Raw genomic sequence first — 19,566 nt, forward strand, 5'->3', positions numbered from 1 at the left:
GAGAACCCAATTGAGGACGAAGCCGTTGGTTTGGACACACACACAAAGACTTTTAATCACACACAAAAGAAGCATAAAGCAAATAAAAAGAAACAGAAAACATGCTTGAAATACACACTCAAAAAAACATTGCGGTAAGGAACGCTCTTATAGGGCTTGCACGAGGTTAACGAGGGTGCGAGTTCGGGCTTGCCACGAGGGCGGGGACGCGTCGCAGTCTCGACGCGGCAACGCGGCGTCAAGCTGGCAGAAGGAATGGCGCCGGTCTCACCAAAGGTTGCGGCGTAGGTTGACCGACCGGGTACCGGGAGTGCGCCAGCTCTGGTGAGGCGAGGTAACGCTGGCGGCTGGGTGGCAGGAGTGGACGGCGGCGGCGTTCTGGCCGGGCAGAGAGCTCGGGCCCGTAGCCCGACTGCTCCCCTCTCGCCCACGGGCACGGAAGCTCGAACGCCGGCCTCGGGCAGCAGGCGGCACGGCAGACGGGGGTGGCGTTCTGGCCGGGCAGCTGGCGTAGAACTCGGGCCCGAAGCCCGACTGTTCCCGTCCTGCCCACTGGCGCAAAAGCTCACCGGCCTTGAGGAGCCGACGGCACGCTCAGTTAGACGGGCGACGCACAGGAACAGGTTGGCAGGAGGCCCCGGGCGGGTGAAGTCCTGGTGGGCTCGGGTCCGGAACCCGACGGCCCGTCTTCAACGCCCGCTCCGGTGGTTGACCTCCTCCTGCCGTCGTTTCCTGGGACGATCCTGGCGTCTCCCCGGCGTCTCCCTGCGTGTCCTCTTGCGTGTCGCCCCCGTTCTGCCAGCGCACCACGCTTTTTGTCGTGGTCTGGCCGATTTGGCATTTACTGATTGGCTGCCCGACGCCCCGTGGTCTTTTCTAATTGGTTGCTTTTTCCTTTTTTTTTGTCTTTCCTGCGCCGCGCGTTCACGTGCCGGGCGCTCTTCGGCGTCGTCGTTTTTCCTCCTTCCAGCTCGGCGCGCGTGCACTCAGCGTCGTCTGCTCTCGACCGTCCCGAGCCCCGCACCGTGTCGCGCACCACACATCACACCAAGTAACAGCAGTTCACCAGGCTAAACAGTGGTTCAACAGCTAAAATAAAGGCTAGTATGCTTCGCATCCTGGGCTTAACCTTAGCTAAGCCACAGCCATTTTTTCGATTGGTTATGCATAGTAGGTGAGTAAAGATGTAGTATGCGTGAATGCAAACATTGTATGAAGGTTTCACTTTATGAACGCGTTATTTCTGCAGCTGTATCCACATTTTAGACAAAGCTTCTTACCACACCAGCCAACGCAAGCCTCGCGGACACATATACCGTCATTCCCATGACGGCACAGTGCGAAACTCCCATAGACAGTGGAGCCAGATTCCCCTCTAGGTGACTCTGTGGTTGCGCTCAGTCTCGTCGTGGACGAAGCACGCGCCGGTGCGTCAGCTCTTCGCCGCATACAGCTCGCCGGGAAGAAGCACCGAAGAACTGTGTCTAATTATGCGTAACTTCGCTCGTATAACTAGGCTCAAGCCACGCCTCTTTCTTTTTATGGCCCCGCAGCCAAGGTTCATCTAAATAGGTCGCGAAGGTTAATTGGGACGGAAAGCGTGCCCAAAACCTATCGCCAAAAATATCAGTTGGAGGTGCACAATTGAAGCGTGACTAGGTGAGGGTGCGACAAACACTGAAACTAGAAAACCTATGTAAAAAGAATGATCGAACATTTGTACTAAGAATACTGTCATACGAGTAAATATTCCATTTCAAGTATTTTTCCTGCGCTAAAACAACAACTGCTATATTCTCCTATTCCACAATTTATTAATTCCTTCTCGGTGACCCCTACCAACCAGTGATTGTGGCGGAAGACTTGGCAAGACGGCGCAAACAAGCGTCGTGTGGAATGGCGTTGCTCACTTGAACGCGTTGGTTTTTTTTTCCTGGCATGTTTGTTTAAAGTGTGGCATGCGCTTCACTTCAGATTTTGCGTGACCTAGCGCACCACATTCATTGGCGAAAGGTGTGAGTGCAGATTTTTGTTATCGTGCAAGTTCACGCTGCGGCATCCCACGCACTTGTCTCGTCGTGACGATAAACGTGGAACGCTCCGCAAAGAAACGTCGCGCTATGTTAATTTACTCTTCGTAACACAGGCTCACAGTGTCCGATGGGCAGCAGAATTGGTAAGTCGAATGTTTTCTAAGTGATCACGTGGGACAATTTTGTCTTGTCTGATAACTGTTGCATATGAGTACGTGGTGTCTCAAGGAATCACGAATGCTTCTGTGAAAACGATCCGCATATGTTGCTATACAGTGCTTCTCATCTATTTAAAAATGCTTCGTTTGGTCAATTATATTCGTTGCATTACTCTTGACGAATACAAGTGAAATTGCTTGTGAAACCTCTGTGGTAGTGTCAGTTATTTCCATCCTATTCGCTCACTTTGCCAAAGAAGCTACTGGAGCAAGTGCCCTCAATAACAGCCTAGTTATGTTCACATTAAGACATACACTACTCCGCTAGTTAAAGGATACGCTCACGTTTCAGCCGAGGCGAGTCGCAAGCTCGCCTCAGCCTAAATAGAAAAATAACTGCTGGCGTAGCGGTCTAAATGCCGGATGCTAAACAAATTCAGACAATCGCGCCAAGCAGCATCAGATCTTCATGCCACTGCCATTTCCGGTTGTGACGTCACTTTTTTATTTTTTTTTTGCCTGCCGTTACGAGTGTCCACTATATTTACATGGCGATGGTTGCAACGAGCCGCCATTTTCTTGACACGTGGGCTTCTATGGAGTCTTCGCTACCAGTTTACCTTGTCGCAACTCATATACTTTCTTTCGGCACTCACGCTTGTCAAACATGCCACGACTGAGTGTCGAGAGTGATAACCCGGGAGTGTGTTGCTTGCGGCGGCAGAACGCGCCAAAGATAACGCCGAGGAGATCAAAAACAAATAACTCGTAACTAGAAAATTTCATCTTTTGAACGACTTAAAACAGGCTTTGCGTGCACCTGCGCAATTGTATTGCGCGCGAGTAGAATGCCTTGTGCGAGCGTCTGGCATGGTCTGAGTCGGAGCCTGTGTTGTGGCCACCTTTATGTATGTGGCGCACTATCGCGTCGGTTGAGGTCAAGTTGTATCGAAAACTTGGAGTCGCCAGTGTACTGTCAGCCAACAAAGAAAGCGGACCACGGCTTAGGTGGCCGGAGCGGCTGCGGGGACACACCGGGGCGTCTCCCTCCGCGTAACGTCCCTCACTAATCTTACGGCACAGAAAGGCTTTGATCCAGCTGACGACGCCAGCGATAGGCTCCGCCCCTTTGCCGCCGTGAGAGTTCCTGCGCGCCGGGAGAAGTGCGCGCGTTTCGCCTGTTGCGCTACGCTCATTGCTGCGATGATTTCGTTCCGGGACGGCCGAAATACCATGTTGCTGTACGGTTGGGTGCCGAAACCGGACGAAGGATGGTAAGAAGTTGTTTTTCATCACGCGCGGGAACCGGAACCTAACCAGAAGACAAGTATCGCTGCACAGAATTGGAGGGAAGGACTTTGAACCGTCAGTAACTGCACGGCTATGCGAGGCAAGTAACATAGAACGATACAAAGGTGCGTTAGAAAGTATACACGTGCGTGTGTCGAGCTGTGATAGCATTTCACTCGCGCGCATCAATGTTGATGGTCCAAGTTTGTGGAGATTATTTATTTTATTTCGTTATGGGGAGCCTCCTGAATAGCTCAGTATGACCCAGGATGCGAAGGACCGAAATGCCTCGTTGCTGTGCGGGTAGGTGCCGAGATTAGATGGAGGACGGCAAGAAGTTATCTTGCATCCCGCGCGGCTAACAAAACCTAACCAGAAGATAAATGTGGTCGCATAGAATTGGACGGAAAGACTGAACCGTCGGTAACTGCTCGACTATACGAGGAAAGTAACGTAGAGCGTTACTAAGGTGCGAAAGAAAGTATACACGTGTGTGTGCAGAGCTGCGATAGTATTTCATTCGCGCACATGAATGTTGATGACCGAACTTTGTGGACATAAATGATTACTTAGCAAGTGCAGTATTACCTAACATGCAAGTAAATAGTGGGGCAGAAACGCATTAACTCGGTGACGAATATCCGCATTGCGTTACGCGCGATAATAAATCACAAATTTCAGCAGCCGATTCTACTTTTGCACTTTCCTGTGTTTGTGCACTCGTTGTTTACTGCGCTTTACAATATGTCCAAAAAGTCATTTACAACTCTGCATATCCTAACTGTATTTTGTGCATTACATATATAAATAAATATATTCCTATGTACCTGCATTGTTCTGCTTTTAAAAACAAATACTGTATAGCCACTGCTACTGGCCATGAAATAACAAAGTATAACACCATATATCAAAGTTCATTACATACAGCTGCGAGCTCGTTCCTTCTTCCAAGTTTCCCTTACACTCGAAGATGTTTCAGTAATCGGCGACTCCATTTTACTAGTGAAAAACACACAACTGCAAATTAAGATAAAAAAAAAACGTCACAAGCGATACACGGATTGCCAGGAAAACACAGTGCAGTAATAGTCATGCCATCCGCGGGCGTTTCGTTTAAGGGTCCTCTAATTCTAGCGGTGCACGGAGGCGAAAAGGCATAAACACGACAATTCGCGTCATGATTCAAGTTTACGTGGCGACGTCGCACGGTTCACGAGAACAATCAACTGCATTCACACACGCGCACACACTACGCTCGATGTTGGTGTGTCGCGAGATAAGATCGCGTTGGCAGCCCGAACACGATCGCGGAGACTCGCTAACACGATCCATACCACCGCTTCAGAATGTCACAACAGTTGCACTGGCTCGTAGCAGTGAACCCGAAAACGCAACAGTCGTCGTGTAATCGCTACACGACAGACACACTCAGTGGCACGAAGACTGTTGGCGCACTCGTTTCCACACAAACAAACAGGATGTGGTTTAGTTTTCGTGAGGGTCGCACGTTTCAGCGACGTTATGTCGAAAGTTTGTTGCTCCATGCGACTGTCAGCCATTCTTTTTTACACGAATTCATCATTCAAAGTAACCGCTGTGTGTACGCAGCACACTTACAAACAGAAGAATTCACAGAGCAAACGAGATTAAGCACAAGCAATCACCAAGGCTCGCGTGGTGATTGAGCGCAAACGAACGAAATATAACATGCGGAATCGAGGCGATAAAGCCCTCATTACGCTCTCTTGAGCGTTTTTCTTTCAGCGCTCATTTGAAATTAAAGGACTAGATGTAGCTGTTCGGGCCCTTCTTTAATTTTTCACCACAGTCAGGCACCAGCAGGTTTTATTTCCGCGCGTGTGCAGATATTTTTTGACCTCACGAATGCCGCGGCGCTGCGGTTTAGCGTGGGTATTATGCTGGCCAATTCTACATCCAACGCACTGGCATCTGTATAGGATCAGCCATAGCCCCCATTTTAGGTTACATTTTTTTATCCTCGGTTGACAATGTAATTTCTGCTAAGTTGATGGACATGCCTGTAACGCGAATGTTTAGATATGTTGACGACTAATTAATTGTAATGAAGAAAGATACCTGCATGCATTTTCATGACGTGGTCGAAGAAATTTTGTACTTGTTCATGAACTCATCGGGAGGACTTAAGTTCACGTATGAATTGCCAACTAACAACCGTATTGAGTTTCTAGATATTAAGCTCTGTTTTTCTTTGGACGAGCATCTATGCTGGGAATATCATTCCAGACCTAAGAAAACCTTGTTGCGCTACGACAGCGCACACTCTAAATTGATTAAGAGAGGCATAGCAACAACGTGCCTTACTTAGTAAGTCGTGTGAGCATGAGTGCGATCAAAGTTTTGTAAAGCAGATTGCGCGATTACAGAGCGCAGGCTTCCCCAGTGCTGTGATCACTTCAGTATGCGAAGACATTTTGCACAAAGAGAAAAGAAGTTCCGTAACTTCCCAAAAAGAAAAGAAAGACAATAGACAAGCGCACGTGGTGCCATACTTACACAAGTTGTCACACAATCTAAAGAAAGTTTCCAATAGACATAATATTAATTTGGCTTTCAGTGCCCCCTGTAAGCTGTCCTCGATATGTAATCACATGAATAAGCGCGAAAGGCACCTGCGCACCACAAATCATAAAACTCGTTTCACTGAGTGCAGGCGCAACGTTATCTATCAGATACCGCTCAGCTGTGGAAAATCTTATATAGGTCAAACGGTACAGTGCTTCAATGAAAGAGGTCGTCAGCACAGCAGTAACATAAAGAATGGTATGGGGGTCATTTAGCCGGACACTGTAACAAGTGTCGCTGCACCCCCATATTTGAAAAGACGAAATTCATAGGGAAAGGAAAACGTAAGAGGGAAAGGGAAATAGTAGAGGCTTTTTACATTAGAAAGGAAGGAGATAAATGTGTTAGCCCTCCATCTCTTGCCTTGTCGGGAATAGAAACAACATTTTTGGAAGGAAGAATATAATTGTGCTGATTTGCAGATGTTTTTGCGACTGGTGTGCGCATGCCTATGCGAAAAAAGGTGTACACCCCCCCCCCCCCCATGTCCGGTGAATTTTAAATAAACTTCCAGTTGGCAGTCAGCGCTTGTCTGTTGTATTTGTTTCCTTGTGTCCTCCTCTTTATCGCGCTGTTTAACCTCTGTTCTAAGTTCTAAGGCGTGGGCGCTGTCTGCTACAGGAACTTCTTAGGTGGCGCGCGCGGCAGATGTCGCGCGCCACCATACATTTTGCTTGAGATATTCTGCCGCATGAAAGGCTATTGGGGGCTCTGCGGCGGCGACGAAATCATAAGTTTTAGTTCGTGCTTTGAGCTCGCTTCTGTTTTTGATTTGCCGTTTTTTTTTGCCTTTACATAGTAATTGGGTGGTTTTCTTGTTTTCCATTGTTTGTATCTCGTGTGTGCGGGTGTGTGATACGAGCCGCCGTAGTTTTGTTACCGGCGTGATAAGTGACGTCAGCAGGGGCTCTACAAAAAGCGACCACCTGCATGAGTGCAGCCAGACAACATTCTAGCTGCCGCCCAATAAAGTACTACGAAGCCTTCTTATCGCTTCTTGCTTTCTTGAACCCGCGAACATCACAACTGGCGACGAGGATGGCGGAAGCAAGGCAGTACACAGGAAAGAAGCGCTGAAGCTGAGCAACCAAGCACCGACGCAACACTCTGAGGACTGCTGGACGTATCCGCACCTGCGACACAAGGCGACAACACTTCCGAGATGGCAGCCTCCAGTCAGACTGGTGAAGTAGAAGCCTTCGACGAAACTGTGACTGGCTATCTTACGAAGAACGCCTGATTTCCATTATTGCGGTGAACAAAGTTCCCGAAGACCTCAAGGTGCATGCTTTGCTAAGCATTATCGTGCCGAAGTCGTTCAGCCCCTTGAAGTCCCTGGCCGCACCAGATGATCCGTCGCAAAAGACGTTCAACGAACTAACAGAACTGCTTCGCAATCACTTCACTCCGAGAGTGTCTGTGATCGGAAAGTGAGCAAAATTTCACAGATGTGAGCTGAAACATGAAGGTATCGCCCAGTATGTAGCCGAGCTCAGAAAACTCGCCCACACCTGTGAATTCGGCACCATTTTGGCCGAATCGCTCCGAGACAGATTTGTGTGCGGTTTATTCCGTACCGACATACAGCGGTACTTATTTGCAGTTTATAAAACGCTGACTTTCCAAAAGGCCGTTTAGCGCGCACTGGCTCTGGAAGAAGCCAAGAAAAACGTTGAGGAAGCGCATGCGAGAAAAGCGGCCGATGAATTGCGCACAATATGGGCACCGAAAAGGAAGCGATTTTTCGAGTGTTATCGCTGTGGCTCCGACAAGCATTTTTCTCGCGCTTGTCCGCATATCGCCGATAAGTGCACGAACTGCGGCAAAACGGGCCACATTCAGCGTGCCGGTCGTGGTCCAAAACAGAAGCCGACAAGTTCCGGAATGTGGGCACGCACTCTTCAAAGCGACGACATGGGCAACGTCCAGATGCTGTCTCGAAGAAGCCGGCGTCCCATCACCATGGAAGTCGAAATTCAGGGTGTATCCTTGCGCATGGGGTTAGACACAGGTGCTACGGTGTCTCTGATATCACGGCAACAGTTCAAGAAGCTTAGACCGCCTTCGCAGCTAGAACCAACAGCACTGCGACTGGAAACATACACAGGAGAAGTTGTCCAACCCTGCGGCGTCTTCAGCGCGGCCGTACGATACGAGCACCAAGTCGGTGACCTTCCGTTATACGTTGTAGACTACGGTGGACCAGCTCTACTAGGACGCGAGTGGCTCGAAACTTTTCGCTTGGATTGGGACGAAATATGCGGTTTACACAAGCTGTGCGACGATTCGCACCCAGACGCACGCCAAAAGGACCACGGCACGCGACTGAGAGCACTCCTCGACAAATACAGCACCATTTTTGACGACACCCTTGGCAAGCTAGAAGCTGAGCAAGCTACCTTGTTTCTAAAAGAAAACCGTCCAAAGTTCCTCAAAGCTCGAAACGTGCCCAACGCATTACGTTTAGCAGTCGAGGAAAAGCTACAAAAGCTTCAGGAAATGGGCGTCATTACGCAAGGTTCCACTAGCGAGTTTGCCACACCGATTGTACCAGTTGTTAAAAAGGACGGTGCAATACGTGTGTGCGGAGATTATAAGACAACATTGAACTCTGTTCTGGACACATAGCAGTACCTTCTACCTAGGCTGGATGAGATACTAGCTGCGCTTGCGGGAGGGCGGTACTTTTCGAAGCTGGATCAAAATAGGGCATACCAACAGGTGGAAATGTTGGAAGACTCTAAAAAGCTGCTCGGGTTGAATACGCATAAGGGGCTGTTCGCTGTTAACAGATTGTCCCTCGGAGTCGCCTCAGCACCAGGATTGTTCCAGCGCATTATGGATGATATCTTCAAAGGACTGCCAGGAGTTATCTGTTATATAGATGACATTCTTGTGACAGGAGCTACTGCAGAAGAGCACCTCGTGAATCTTGAAGCAGTGCTTCGAACACTGGCGTGAGAAGGCGTCCGAGTTGAGAGTGCAAAATGCGAGTTCTGTAAGGAAAGCCTTCAGTATCTTGGGCATGTTCACAGTAGGACGGGCGTCAAACCAACAAACGAAAAAGTTCAAGCTGTCCTGAAAGCCCCAGCACCCACTAAAGTAGTACAACTGCGTTCGCGACTTGGGCTCATTAAAGGAAGCTGAAGGGTTTTCCAGAAGAAATGAGTGAACATGTGTAAATAATGGTTTTCAGCCCTCCGAATTCGAATATCGTAACAAAATTGAGCGAAAGAACGCGCAAATATATTTTCTTTCGACGAAAAGTGCAGCAGCGGACACGCCCAGCTCGCGCGTCTCGTTTCCGCCTGTGATTGATCGGGCGCCTCGTGACGTCAACTCTAGTGCCCGACCGCTGCCGCTACACATGAAGCGCGGTGCCAGGTAGTTTGGTGCTGTGATGGAAAATTCAGAGGTAATGGAAAATTTAGAGAGACTGCGTTTTAGAGCGCAGCTCTTTGGCGTCCGTTCCTGGGTTTCGCGTCGTCGTCGGCGTTGTCGTCGGCCTCGTAACCAGCTCCGCCCCCCTTTCATCCCCCCAGCGCTAGCAGCGACCGACTGATACCGCTGGATGCCGCTGACGCCGCTAGAGAGTCAAGATAACGTGACTGCATAGAACACCGTCGCCGCCATGCAGAAAGAGGAGGAAAGGGTCCCCCCCCCCCCTGTTCTTGTGTGGCGGATAGGGAGCTCTTCAGTTGCCGACGCGCCGGTTATTTCACGTAGGCCCCGGCACGTCGACGAATACGTGACCACCTTCCCACGGCTAGACCTGGTTCTTAGCGCTGCGGAAGCGAGGGTATCATATTGTTTGTGTCGGCATCGGCGGCGTTGTCGCTGAAACCAACTCCGCAGCTGGGGTTGACTCACTATCGGCGTCAGCGGCATCAGTCAGTCGCTGCTATCTCTTCCCTCTTCCCTTTATCGTGTTGTCCGCTTGCTGCGCGCGCTTCTGCCCCCATCGTTTGCCGCTGGGTGTACACGCCGCCCCCCTCACCCCTCTTCCTGCGAGTCTCCGGTTGTCAAAGCGCCGGCTCGAACTTAATTCCTTTCTTCGCTCCTCCTCCAATGCAACCCCTGTGCGGTGGCAATCAGAGAGCCAGATCGGTGGCGGCGGATCTGTATATGTGCACCGCCCGAGCCGAAATTGCCGCTGCCGTTCGCCCTGTGCGGTGGCAATCAGAGAGCCAGATCGGTGGCGGCGGATCTGTATATGTGCACCGCCCGAGCCGAAATTGCCGCTGCCGTTCGCCACTGCGAAATTATCTGCCAGTTCTTTCTGAGCCATGAGCGAGACGACCGATGGAAGTCCTCCGTCTGCTGCTGCTGCTGCTGCTGCTGCTGCTAAACGAGCTGCCAGAGCAGAGGCCCAGCGCCGTCGCCGTCAGAATCCAGAGGTGCGTGCCGCCGAAGCAGAAGCTTACCTAGTGGAGTCTTTGTTAAAGGAATACGTGTGAAAAATAACAAAAAAATTCTGTGATAGCGCATACATGTGTTGCTCGATTTTTTTGCCTCAATCTATCGAAAAGGTGAAACAGCTTATTTGCTGCGCTCAAATTTCGCATTAGGAAGTAACGTAATCGTCGGTAATTTTTCTGAGGAGTTCGGCGTTACTCACTACATGTACGAGCCGATTGCGAAGAGCCGGCCTCTCGAAGACGCAAACGATGCTGGTGCGAGCAGTGCTTTCGACGCGAACGAAAGCGAAGTCTTGGGATCTCCTCGTGTTGGAAATGCTCTTTGGTGAGTATGTTTTTTGCAAAGCGATCTAGTGATCTCGCCGATCTTTCGCCGATCTAGTGAGCTCGTTTCCGGTCAAACAACTGCAGTGTTGTGTTCCTGCATGCCTCCTCGTGGAAGGTAAGCGGGGATGCGATCGTCGGCATTTGTGCGCTGTCCAAAGCTGTCGGCAATCTACAAAGACGGTATAAACGTGTGAAAAGCTTCCCGGTTCATGCAGTACGTGTAGTGACCTTCATCTGTGCGCCATCCGCACACTACTCGTAACCGAAGTCGTAAAGGCTGCGAATTCCGTCGGCTACGGGAGACCACTCTACATAAACGCAGGCGCACCAACAAAGGAATGCAGGGTCGATCGAAGCAGATTACGATGGCACGCACGCAGAATCAAGCACGGTCAGGCACGGTCGCGCAGACTGCGAAGGAACAAAACACTAGAGTTGACGTCACAACACCGCGGTTTCCGGTCTCCGCTCGCATCGTCAGCGTCAGCAGCAGCGCGCGGCATTCGACGGGGGCCGGAGCTACAGCGGAATTTTAACCGACGATTACGTCGCTCCTAATTGAACAAAAAAACCCAAATTTTACCTACATGGTTTATAAGGTTTCCGCATCCGTATATGAGCGTCTTATTGAATTCGACAGAATCTTCAGCTTCCCTTTAACTACTATGGCAACTTCGTTCACCGATGCGCATCGTCATTTTCCCCGATTGTATCACTCCCTTCCCCCTTCACTTCTTCTTTTCCCCTTATATAAGGCACCCGTCCTCTGTTAATAAAAGTTAGTTGACAGTCAGCGGTTGTGTCCTGTCCCTTATACTTTGTGGTTGCATGTGTTTGCGCTGTAAACAGTTTTCATGTCAACTACTATGGCAAGTTTACGCCGCAATTGGCGACGCTTGCTAAGCCCTTCTACAGATTGTTACAGAAGGACGGCTCCTGGTCCTGGGACCGAAAATCCGAGGACGCATTTCAAGCCATAAAAACAGTGCTGCCATCCGCCGATGTTCTTGCGCGCTACGATCCGGCGCTACCACTGCAGCTGTCGTGCGATGCGTCTGCGTACGGTCTCGGCGCCGTGTTATCGCACGTTATAAAAGACAGCACGGTACGACCAATTGCTTACGCTTCTAGGACGCTATCAAAGGCCGAAGAAAACTATAGCCAGATAGAAAAGGGGGCGCTTGCCTTAATCTTTGGCATGAAGAAGTTTCATTTTTATATTTATGGTCGACAACTTACGCTCATCTCAGACCATAAGCCACTACAAACAATTCTTGGGCCCAAGAGTGGCCTCCCGTCCGTAGCGGTCGCCAGACTACAAAGGTGGGCTGTAGCTCTTCATAAGTACGACCTTGTCTATCGAAAGTCAACCGACAACGCGGACGCGGACTGTTTTTTGTGTCTGCCATTAGAGACAAGTGAGGGAGAGGATAACACGAGTGAGACATTTTCTTACGCTTCGCTTAGCATCCCTTCCTGTGACAAGCAACGAGATCGCGTGTTACACAGTTCGTGATCCTGCTCTCAGCATTGTCTTCGACTTCACCAGGAAAGGGTGGCCTTCGCATATTGATGATAAAGACTTGAAACCCTACTTTGACAGACGTGAACTGACTATCAACGAAGGGTGCCTTATGCATGGAATGCGAGTGGTTGCGCCGCCAAAGCTGCAACAGCCAGTCCTATACGACATACACCAGGGACACCCAGGTATCGTGCGAAGCAAGGAACTCGCCCAAAGCTACGTATGGGGGCCATCCGTGGAATAAGATCCCGAGAATCAAGTGAGACACTGCAGGCCATGCCTGCAGCAGCGGAACATGCCGCTAAAGGCACCATTGCACCCGTGGTCCTGGCCTACGCAACCATGGTCACGTATACATATTGACTTTGCGGGCCCATTCCGTAATCGTATGCTGTTAGTTGCTGTAGACGTGCATTCAAAATGTCCAGATGTGTATGTCATGACAAGTGCGTCCGCGCAAGCAACCATAGCAAGTTTACGCGAATTGTTCGCACGATACGGCGCACCGGAGACCATTGTAAGCGATAACAGTGCGCAGTTCACATCGTCCGAGCTCAAAGCGTTTATGAAAGAGCACGCTGTCCGGCAAGTTTTCACTTCTGCTTATCACCCGAGCAGCAACGGATTGGCTGAAAGGTCCGTGGAGACTTAAAAGAACACTCTACGCAAAGGCCCTGCAGCAGAAAGCCTTGAAGAAACATTGTCCAAATTCTTGATGGTGTATCGGAACACGCCGCATGCGACGGCACTCGAGACACCGTCTTATCTTTTTCTTGGTCGTCAATTGCTCACTCGTTTGGATGCACTGAAGCCCGCTATATCGCATACTGTCTGCACAAGTCAGTTCCAGCAAATGATGCGGCGAAGTAGCGACCATACTGTGTTTCAAGTGAATGATGAAGTTTTGGCGAGCAATTTCAGGAGTGGACCAAGATGGCTCAACGCAACCATCTTGCAGCGGACGGGGCCAGTGTCGTACAATGTCAAAGTGCAGACAGCAAACGGTCCCTGTACGTGGAGGCGACACAAGGACCACTTACTACGAGCCTCTGCTGCGACAACGACGTCCCCATTTGCGGCGGAGGAGGAGGCCGAAATGTGTTATCCAGCCCTTGCAGTTGGTCCACAACCATCAGCCACTGTCCCCGAAGTAGGTCTGCACTCATGGTCAGTGGAAACAGCCCTACGAAGCGGTACCCTCAACGAGTTAGGAAGCCACCTGACCGATACCAGCCATCCTGACTCTCCGAATTGCGGTGGAGGAAGTGATACGAGCCGCCGCAGTTTGTTATCGGCGTGATAAGTGACGCGCCAAGTGACGTCAGCATTGGTCCTACAAAAATCGAGCACCTGCATGACTGCAACCAGACATCATTCTAGCTGCCGTCCAATGAAGTACTACGCAGCCTTCTTATCGCTTCTTGCTTTCATGAACCCGCGCACATCACAGTGTGTTTCGCGTACACCCTTGCAATTTTTTAACAATAACGCACGAGTGTCGACCGCGCGGCATGTCAGTGGCCCTGTAGCCCCTAAAGCCGAACAGCCCCTAAAGCCCTAAAGCCGAACAGCGCTGCAGAATGCATTCGAACTAGAATTCGTCTTGCACGGCCGCACATAAAGTTGGCAATCCTGCAGCCCTCGCCGCGACAAAGCCATTGACACGCCTTGCGGTCGACACTCGCGCGTTATTGTTAAAAAATTGCAAGGGTGTAAATTTGGTCTTGCAGGATGATTAGAGCGCCCTTTCGCGCCACGTGCTTCAATACATGCAGCAAGGTGGGACGTTGAGTTATTATAGAGACTAATAGCTATTAGTAATAGTCGAGACTACTAATAGTTGAGTTGATTAGTAATAGACTACTGGTAACTGAGACTAATAACTATTAGTGGTTTTACAGTGCGCGTTTTGGTAGGAAAGTGAAAGCGTGGGCGCCTGGTTGAGCGCGTGCGAGAGCATGTAATATCTTGGGTCTCCGCAGCATTTATTGCTTTTAAAACAGTGGTGAGAGTTGCTTTGCGACATTTTGAGGATTTGGATCCTGTGTGTATCAGTTTTTGCTAAAAGGCACGTGCTCTCCATTATTATATTATAGTATGTGCATCAGAAAATGCCGTGAAATACATGGCAAGAAAGCCGGGAAAGCAGGCAGTGTGCGGAGGTCCCTCAAGGCAGATGATGGCACGGATGAGAATGGAGAGGGAATCGAGTCAACCGGAACACACTGTGATGTCGATACTAGGCTGCAGAAAGTGGAAGCGTTCCAGGAAAAGCTTGTCGAACAGGTGGAACAGCTGAAAATGAGCTAAACAGGGAGTGATGGACGGAGGATAGTTCAAAAAATACTTGAAGCAGCCGAGGAAAAGCTGAACAGGGCCGCCATTGTGAACGAGAATGTGCGTGACAATAGAACGCACTCTCCCGATGTGACAGGGGAGGGAGGGCTAGCAAAGTACGTGGAATGCGTGTAACTTGGTGAAGGGTTAGCTGGAAAGCGCGGCACCTACCTTGAAGCTGCCACGCGGAAGGAGCAGGGCCACAGGGGACAATGTCCTTTGTCGAGTGCGAATCACGCAGAAAAGGACAAAGGGAAACAGGGACAGGTAGGGGCGAGTGAAAGGGTGATTATCGCTGGCGACTCGAACTTGACTCCATGCTCAGAAGCAATTGTGGATAGGGTGAAAGGCGATAAAGGAGTGGTGTTAGGGACATTTCAGGGCGGACACTGGGGTCTGTCATGGAGCGAACAAAAGCTCGCGAAAAATGCCAACGTGCGCAACCTTGTCGTAGTAGCAGGTGGGCCAACTGACGTCCTAAACAGGAAAGGGAGAGGACTAGCCCAGAGCTTAGCGAAGGGGGTGGACGACTTGCGCGAGCTATCCCCTCAGGTGCATATCGCGGTGTGCACGGTGCCGGAGGTGCCTGTACGTGACAGTTACGTACAAAGAGCCGTAGTGGCTGCTAATGAGGCGATATGGAAAATGAGCCGAGAGAAAGGCTTCGAGGTTGTCGAAGTAAACAGGGAAGTGCGAAGGTCTGTAGGTTTTCAATGAGACGGGATCCACTTCAATTACAGGCTGGCACGAGAAGTGGGCTGGCGGCTTGGTGGTCACGCTGTTGCTTTTTTAGGGGGCCAACGGGCGCTCAGGAGGCCAGAGCAGGTAGTAATGAATAAGTTCCCCTAGGGGAACCTCAGAAGAGCATAGCCGTCGATTACAGAGAAAGGAGGAAAGCAAGAAAGAGAGCTCGCCATGCAATAGGCTACATAAACATGCAGGGCGGCAGAAGAAAGGAAAAGAGGGCAGAGATTGAGGAGCAGTTAAATAGAGAACAAATAGGAGTAGGTGCTGTGACAGAAACGCACATTAGAGGCTCAGAAGAGCCGCCAGTGATTGAGAATTATGTTTGAGAAGGGTGCAACAGAACTAAGTTGGAAAGAAAGGGAGGGGGAGTCGGAATGCTCATCCATCAGGTAGCCAACTGGAAAAGAGGAAATTCAAAATGTCAAGAGCATCTTTGGTTATCAGGTACAACGAGTGAGAAGAAAAACTGGGCTGGGCGTTACGTATTTGTGGACCAGAAATAACTGAACAGAGAAGAATAAAGGGTTCGCGGAATGCAGAATTGCTGATATTAAGGGTTTCAGGAATGGTGCTGAAATTATCCTATTAGGTGACATGAATGCCCACATACAGGAATTAGATGGCTATACTGACAACAGCGGGAAGTCAATGCTAGACCTTTGTGAGCAACATAACCTCGTTATTGTGAATACAGGGCCTAAATGCGAAGAGCAGATCACGTGGGAAGGGGGAAACCGGCAATCAACCATTGATTACTGTCTACTGACATAAGAAATTCATCAGTTGAGAGAAATGGTCATTGATGAGAAAGGGTATAGCAGCATAGGGATTGACTATAAACGCATCATTCTGAAAGTGGGGTATGTAGCTGGGAAAGAGAGCAAGGAGTGCAAAATCCCCAATCCAAATTTGAATGCTGAACAAATAAGAAAATAGTCCCTAGAGTCGAGGAAGAACTTGGCAAATGGCCAAGAGTGGGAACATGGTGAGCTTCTAAGTGTAATAACGACAGAAATACGGAAAGAGAAACGATATGTTCTTTGGAAAGGAAAAAGAAACCGAAAAGCTGGTGGAACAGGGAGATACGAGAAGCGATCGCCGAAGGACAGAAAGCATCCCAAGAGCACAGGCAGGTAAAGAAGGCGCAGTTGCCGCAGGATGAAGTAGCCAGTAATTGACCCTTGTTCTGACCCTGACCCTTGTTCTACACAAGACTGAGCAGGCAAGATGTCATGCTAAGAAACTTGCCAGAGACTAGTGGATGGACCACGGCACGTGGTTTGAACGTATAAGTCTCAGTAAGCTGTGACACATTCTCGGCTATAAGAGCATGCATGAGGTACTGTAATACTATTGAAAACGCGCTGCTCGATCTTCAGTGCACGTCTGAGAAATTTGAGGAACAAGCTGCAGATGCTTTTCCCGACCACCTCACAGTGACTGACCGTCACCAGAGTAGTACTCACCTTAATGACCACTTGCCAAAAAAAGGAAGCGCAAGCCTCTGTACTATGGCGGAACCTGTTGTTGCTCTCGAGCATGTCAACACTTAAAGCGCACGTGCCAAAGATGGGAGTCATTTTGCAGATGCTTGAGGAATCTCGCCGGAACGAGGAAGCCATCAATATTGCTTGTAATAAATGAAATTTGGAATATTAGAATTCCCCACAGAGTGGTAACACTTGGTCATGATGTCACTTCCGAAACCAAGCAAGAAACCCGACTCCATAGCCAAACTCACTCACATTGACAGTGCGCAAATTGACTGAAGGAAAGTCCCTCGCGATGCTGAACCAGCATCTGGGAAAGACAAGGTTATTTCCACCTGTGCCGGAATGGTTTCTGGGCTAAGGTTGACATGTGCGACAATAGCCTCTTTCTGCATCAAAGCATCGCCTATACCAGCCGCTTCGAAGGAAAGATATATGGGTTCTTAATCACAGTCGAATCAAGAAGGATGTTGGGCAGTCTGCAACGAGGAGGTACTGGTGCCCTATCGTGATGACTGCCCAGGCATTAGGGTTGCCAGTGTTGCCAAAGCCTCTTATGCAACCAAATGTTTGAAATATGAAGGTACAGTATACAACCAAAGGCTTTTACCAACTGCACAGGTGGAAATGCAGGTAGAACCCAGACCAGCACACTTGGTTGCAGGAGTGATTCGCTGGTGATGTAAGAAGTTGACTTCACAGTTGGTGATAAGGTATACCGAATGCAGGTATGTGCAGTGTGTATATGTACTGTTAGACCAAAACGGATGAATTTTCTCCAAGGCAATATCAAAAGCTCATTTTTTTCAGGATGCCACTCATGTGCTTTAGGTAAGTGTGGTCAGGGTTATACAAAGCTGCATAGGCAATATGATACTGTCACCGCACTGCGCGACTGAGGCAGAGAAAGAAGAAGTAGAGTGTGCGCGCGTGATCTCTGGGTACTCTGCGCCGGCTGGGCCTGGCCTGTAGCTTCCCTCTCGGACCTCGTTTCACCTTGTAAATAAACATAATTCGTAACATCTTTCGTGGAGGTGCGGGGTAAATCTTGGACGATCCTGGACGACCCAGCTCTACCAACTGTCCGACAGAGTATACGCTTGGCCGGTTTGCGACCACAAGCAGCGGACATGGCCGATTCCGGAGAAGGCAATGACGACCTCACCTGCGGCGGACCAGACAGCAATCACGCAGGTCAGACTGGCTACTTTACACCGCTGCGAGAGCGACCCACCTTTTCGGGGAAGGCGAACGAAGACGTCGACGACTGGCTTAAACACTACAACAGAGTGTGTCGCCACAACCACTGGAGCACTACGAAGCAGCTCGATAACGTGGTTTCTTTTCTCGCTGGAACCGCGCTCCTCTGGTTTGAAAACCACGAGAGCGTTCTGACAAGATGGGACAATTTTGTAGAATTCACCAAGTGCTTCGGGGACTCGGTCTCTAAGAAAAAGAAGGCTGAGAAGACGCTTTCTCGACGAGCTCAATTACCTGGCGAAACGTGTACAACGTACGTAGAGGCTGTTCTGAAATTATGCGGAATCGTCAGCGCTACCATGACAGGCGAAGACAAAGTAGGACATCTGCTTAAAGGAACCGCTGAAGATGTTTATAATTTTTTTATAACGAAGGAAGATCTTAGTACTCTGTCTGATCCGAAGAAACACTGCCGGGCGTTTGAAGCGCTGGATATGAGAAGGATTGGGCCAAAGTTTGGACGCTTGGACAATGTTACTACTATTGCAAGTGTGTCCGTCCCAACCCACGACAACATCTCCTCGGTGATGTGGCAAGTGGTTAAAGAATAGCTTGAACGCCTTAAAGTTGCTGACGACGCTCATGTGTACCATCAGTGTGCATTTGATCATCGCTCTCGTCTGCCACCGGCTACGTGGGCGCCTCAGAGTTACCGAGAACCTCGCAGGACCTATGCTGATCGTACGGAGAGCAGCAACTTGCCACCGCAACCGACAAGTCTGGGACGCCGACAAGATGCACCACAACGATTTGTTCCGCGGGCTCTTCCCTCCTACAACCAGCGTGAGAGTACGTTTCCACCCATGACACCCATGTCCCCGGTGTCACCCGCGACAAGCCGCGACTTCCGCATTTGCTACAGCTGCGGTGTGCCTGGACACATTGCTAGGTATTGCCACCGCCGCCAGCAGCGTGCGCCACGGTTTAATTCCTACACACCCCGCGTGCCCGCTGACGAGCCCTGGCCGTATCCCAGTTCCTTCCAGCGGCTGCAGCAGGGACGCGCGAACCGCAGTGATTCCCCCCTTTCCGATCGCAGCCTCACACCACCACGGACACGACAACGACGCTCTCCATAACCTTGTCGTCGCTAGTTATCACCGCCACCGCTGGGAAACTAGCTGGTGCGACCGACGGCGGTGAGGCCGCAATATTATCACGTGGTAGTGACGGTTAAGAAGGTAGCAAAACTGTGATTAACGAATCGAGCGTTTTATTGGGAGAACTTGTGCCCTCAAAAACAGGCTACGCTGAAAGAACAACGGTAGCGGCGAACACACTCTGCGATCGTCGAAAATCTGATCAGGGGGTCAAGCGCGTCGACTTTTATACAGCAGTCGTCGAATGTTCCAGACTAATCGTTGGGACCCGCGTGCC

At 50.0% G+C, this 19,566-nt stretch overlaps 2 protein-coding genes across 3 annotated transcripts in view; one reads left to right on the forward strand and one right to left on the reverse strand.

The window, feature by feature from the left end:
• The window catches only part of LOC142573272 (uncharacterized), a 264,000-nt gene that overhangs the window by 135,312 nt on the left and 109,122 nt on the right, over positions 1-19,566 (reverse strand). The window lies entirely within an intron of this gene.
• On the forward strand, positions 8,015-13,509 carry LOC142573380 (uncharacterized). The gene is made up of 3 exons (XM_075683017.1): positions 8,015-8,475; positions 9,003-9,010; positions 13,289-13,509. The coding sequence occupies exons 1-3, from the start codon at positions 8,015-8,017 to the stop codon at positions 13,507-13,509; spliced, it is 690 nt and encodes a 229-aa protein (XP_075539132.1).

Source organism: Dermacentor variabilis, chromosome 2 (genome assembly GCF_050947875.1).
Source record: "Dermacentor variabilis isolate Ectoservices chromosome 2, ASM5094787v1, whole genome shotgun sequence".
NCBI lineage: Eukaryota > Metazoa > Arthropoda > Arachnida > Ixodida > Ixodidae > Dermacentor > Dermacentor variabilis.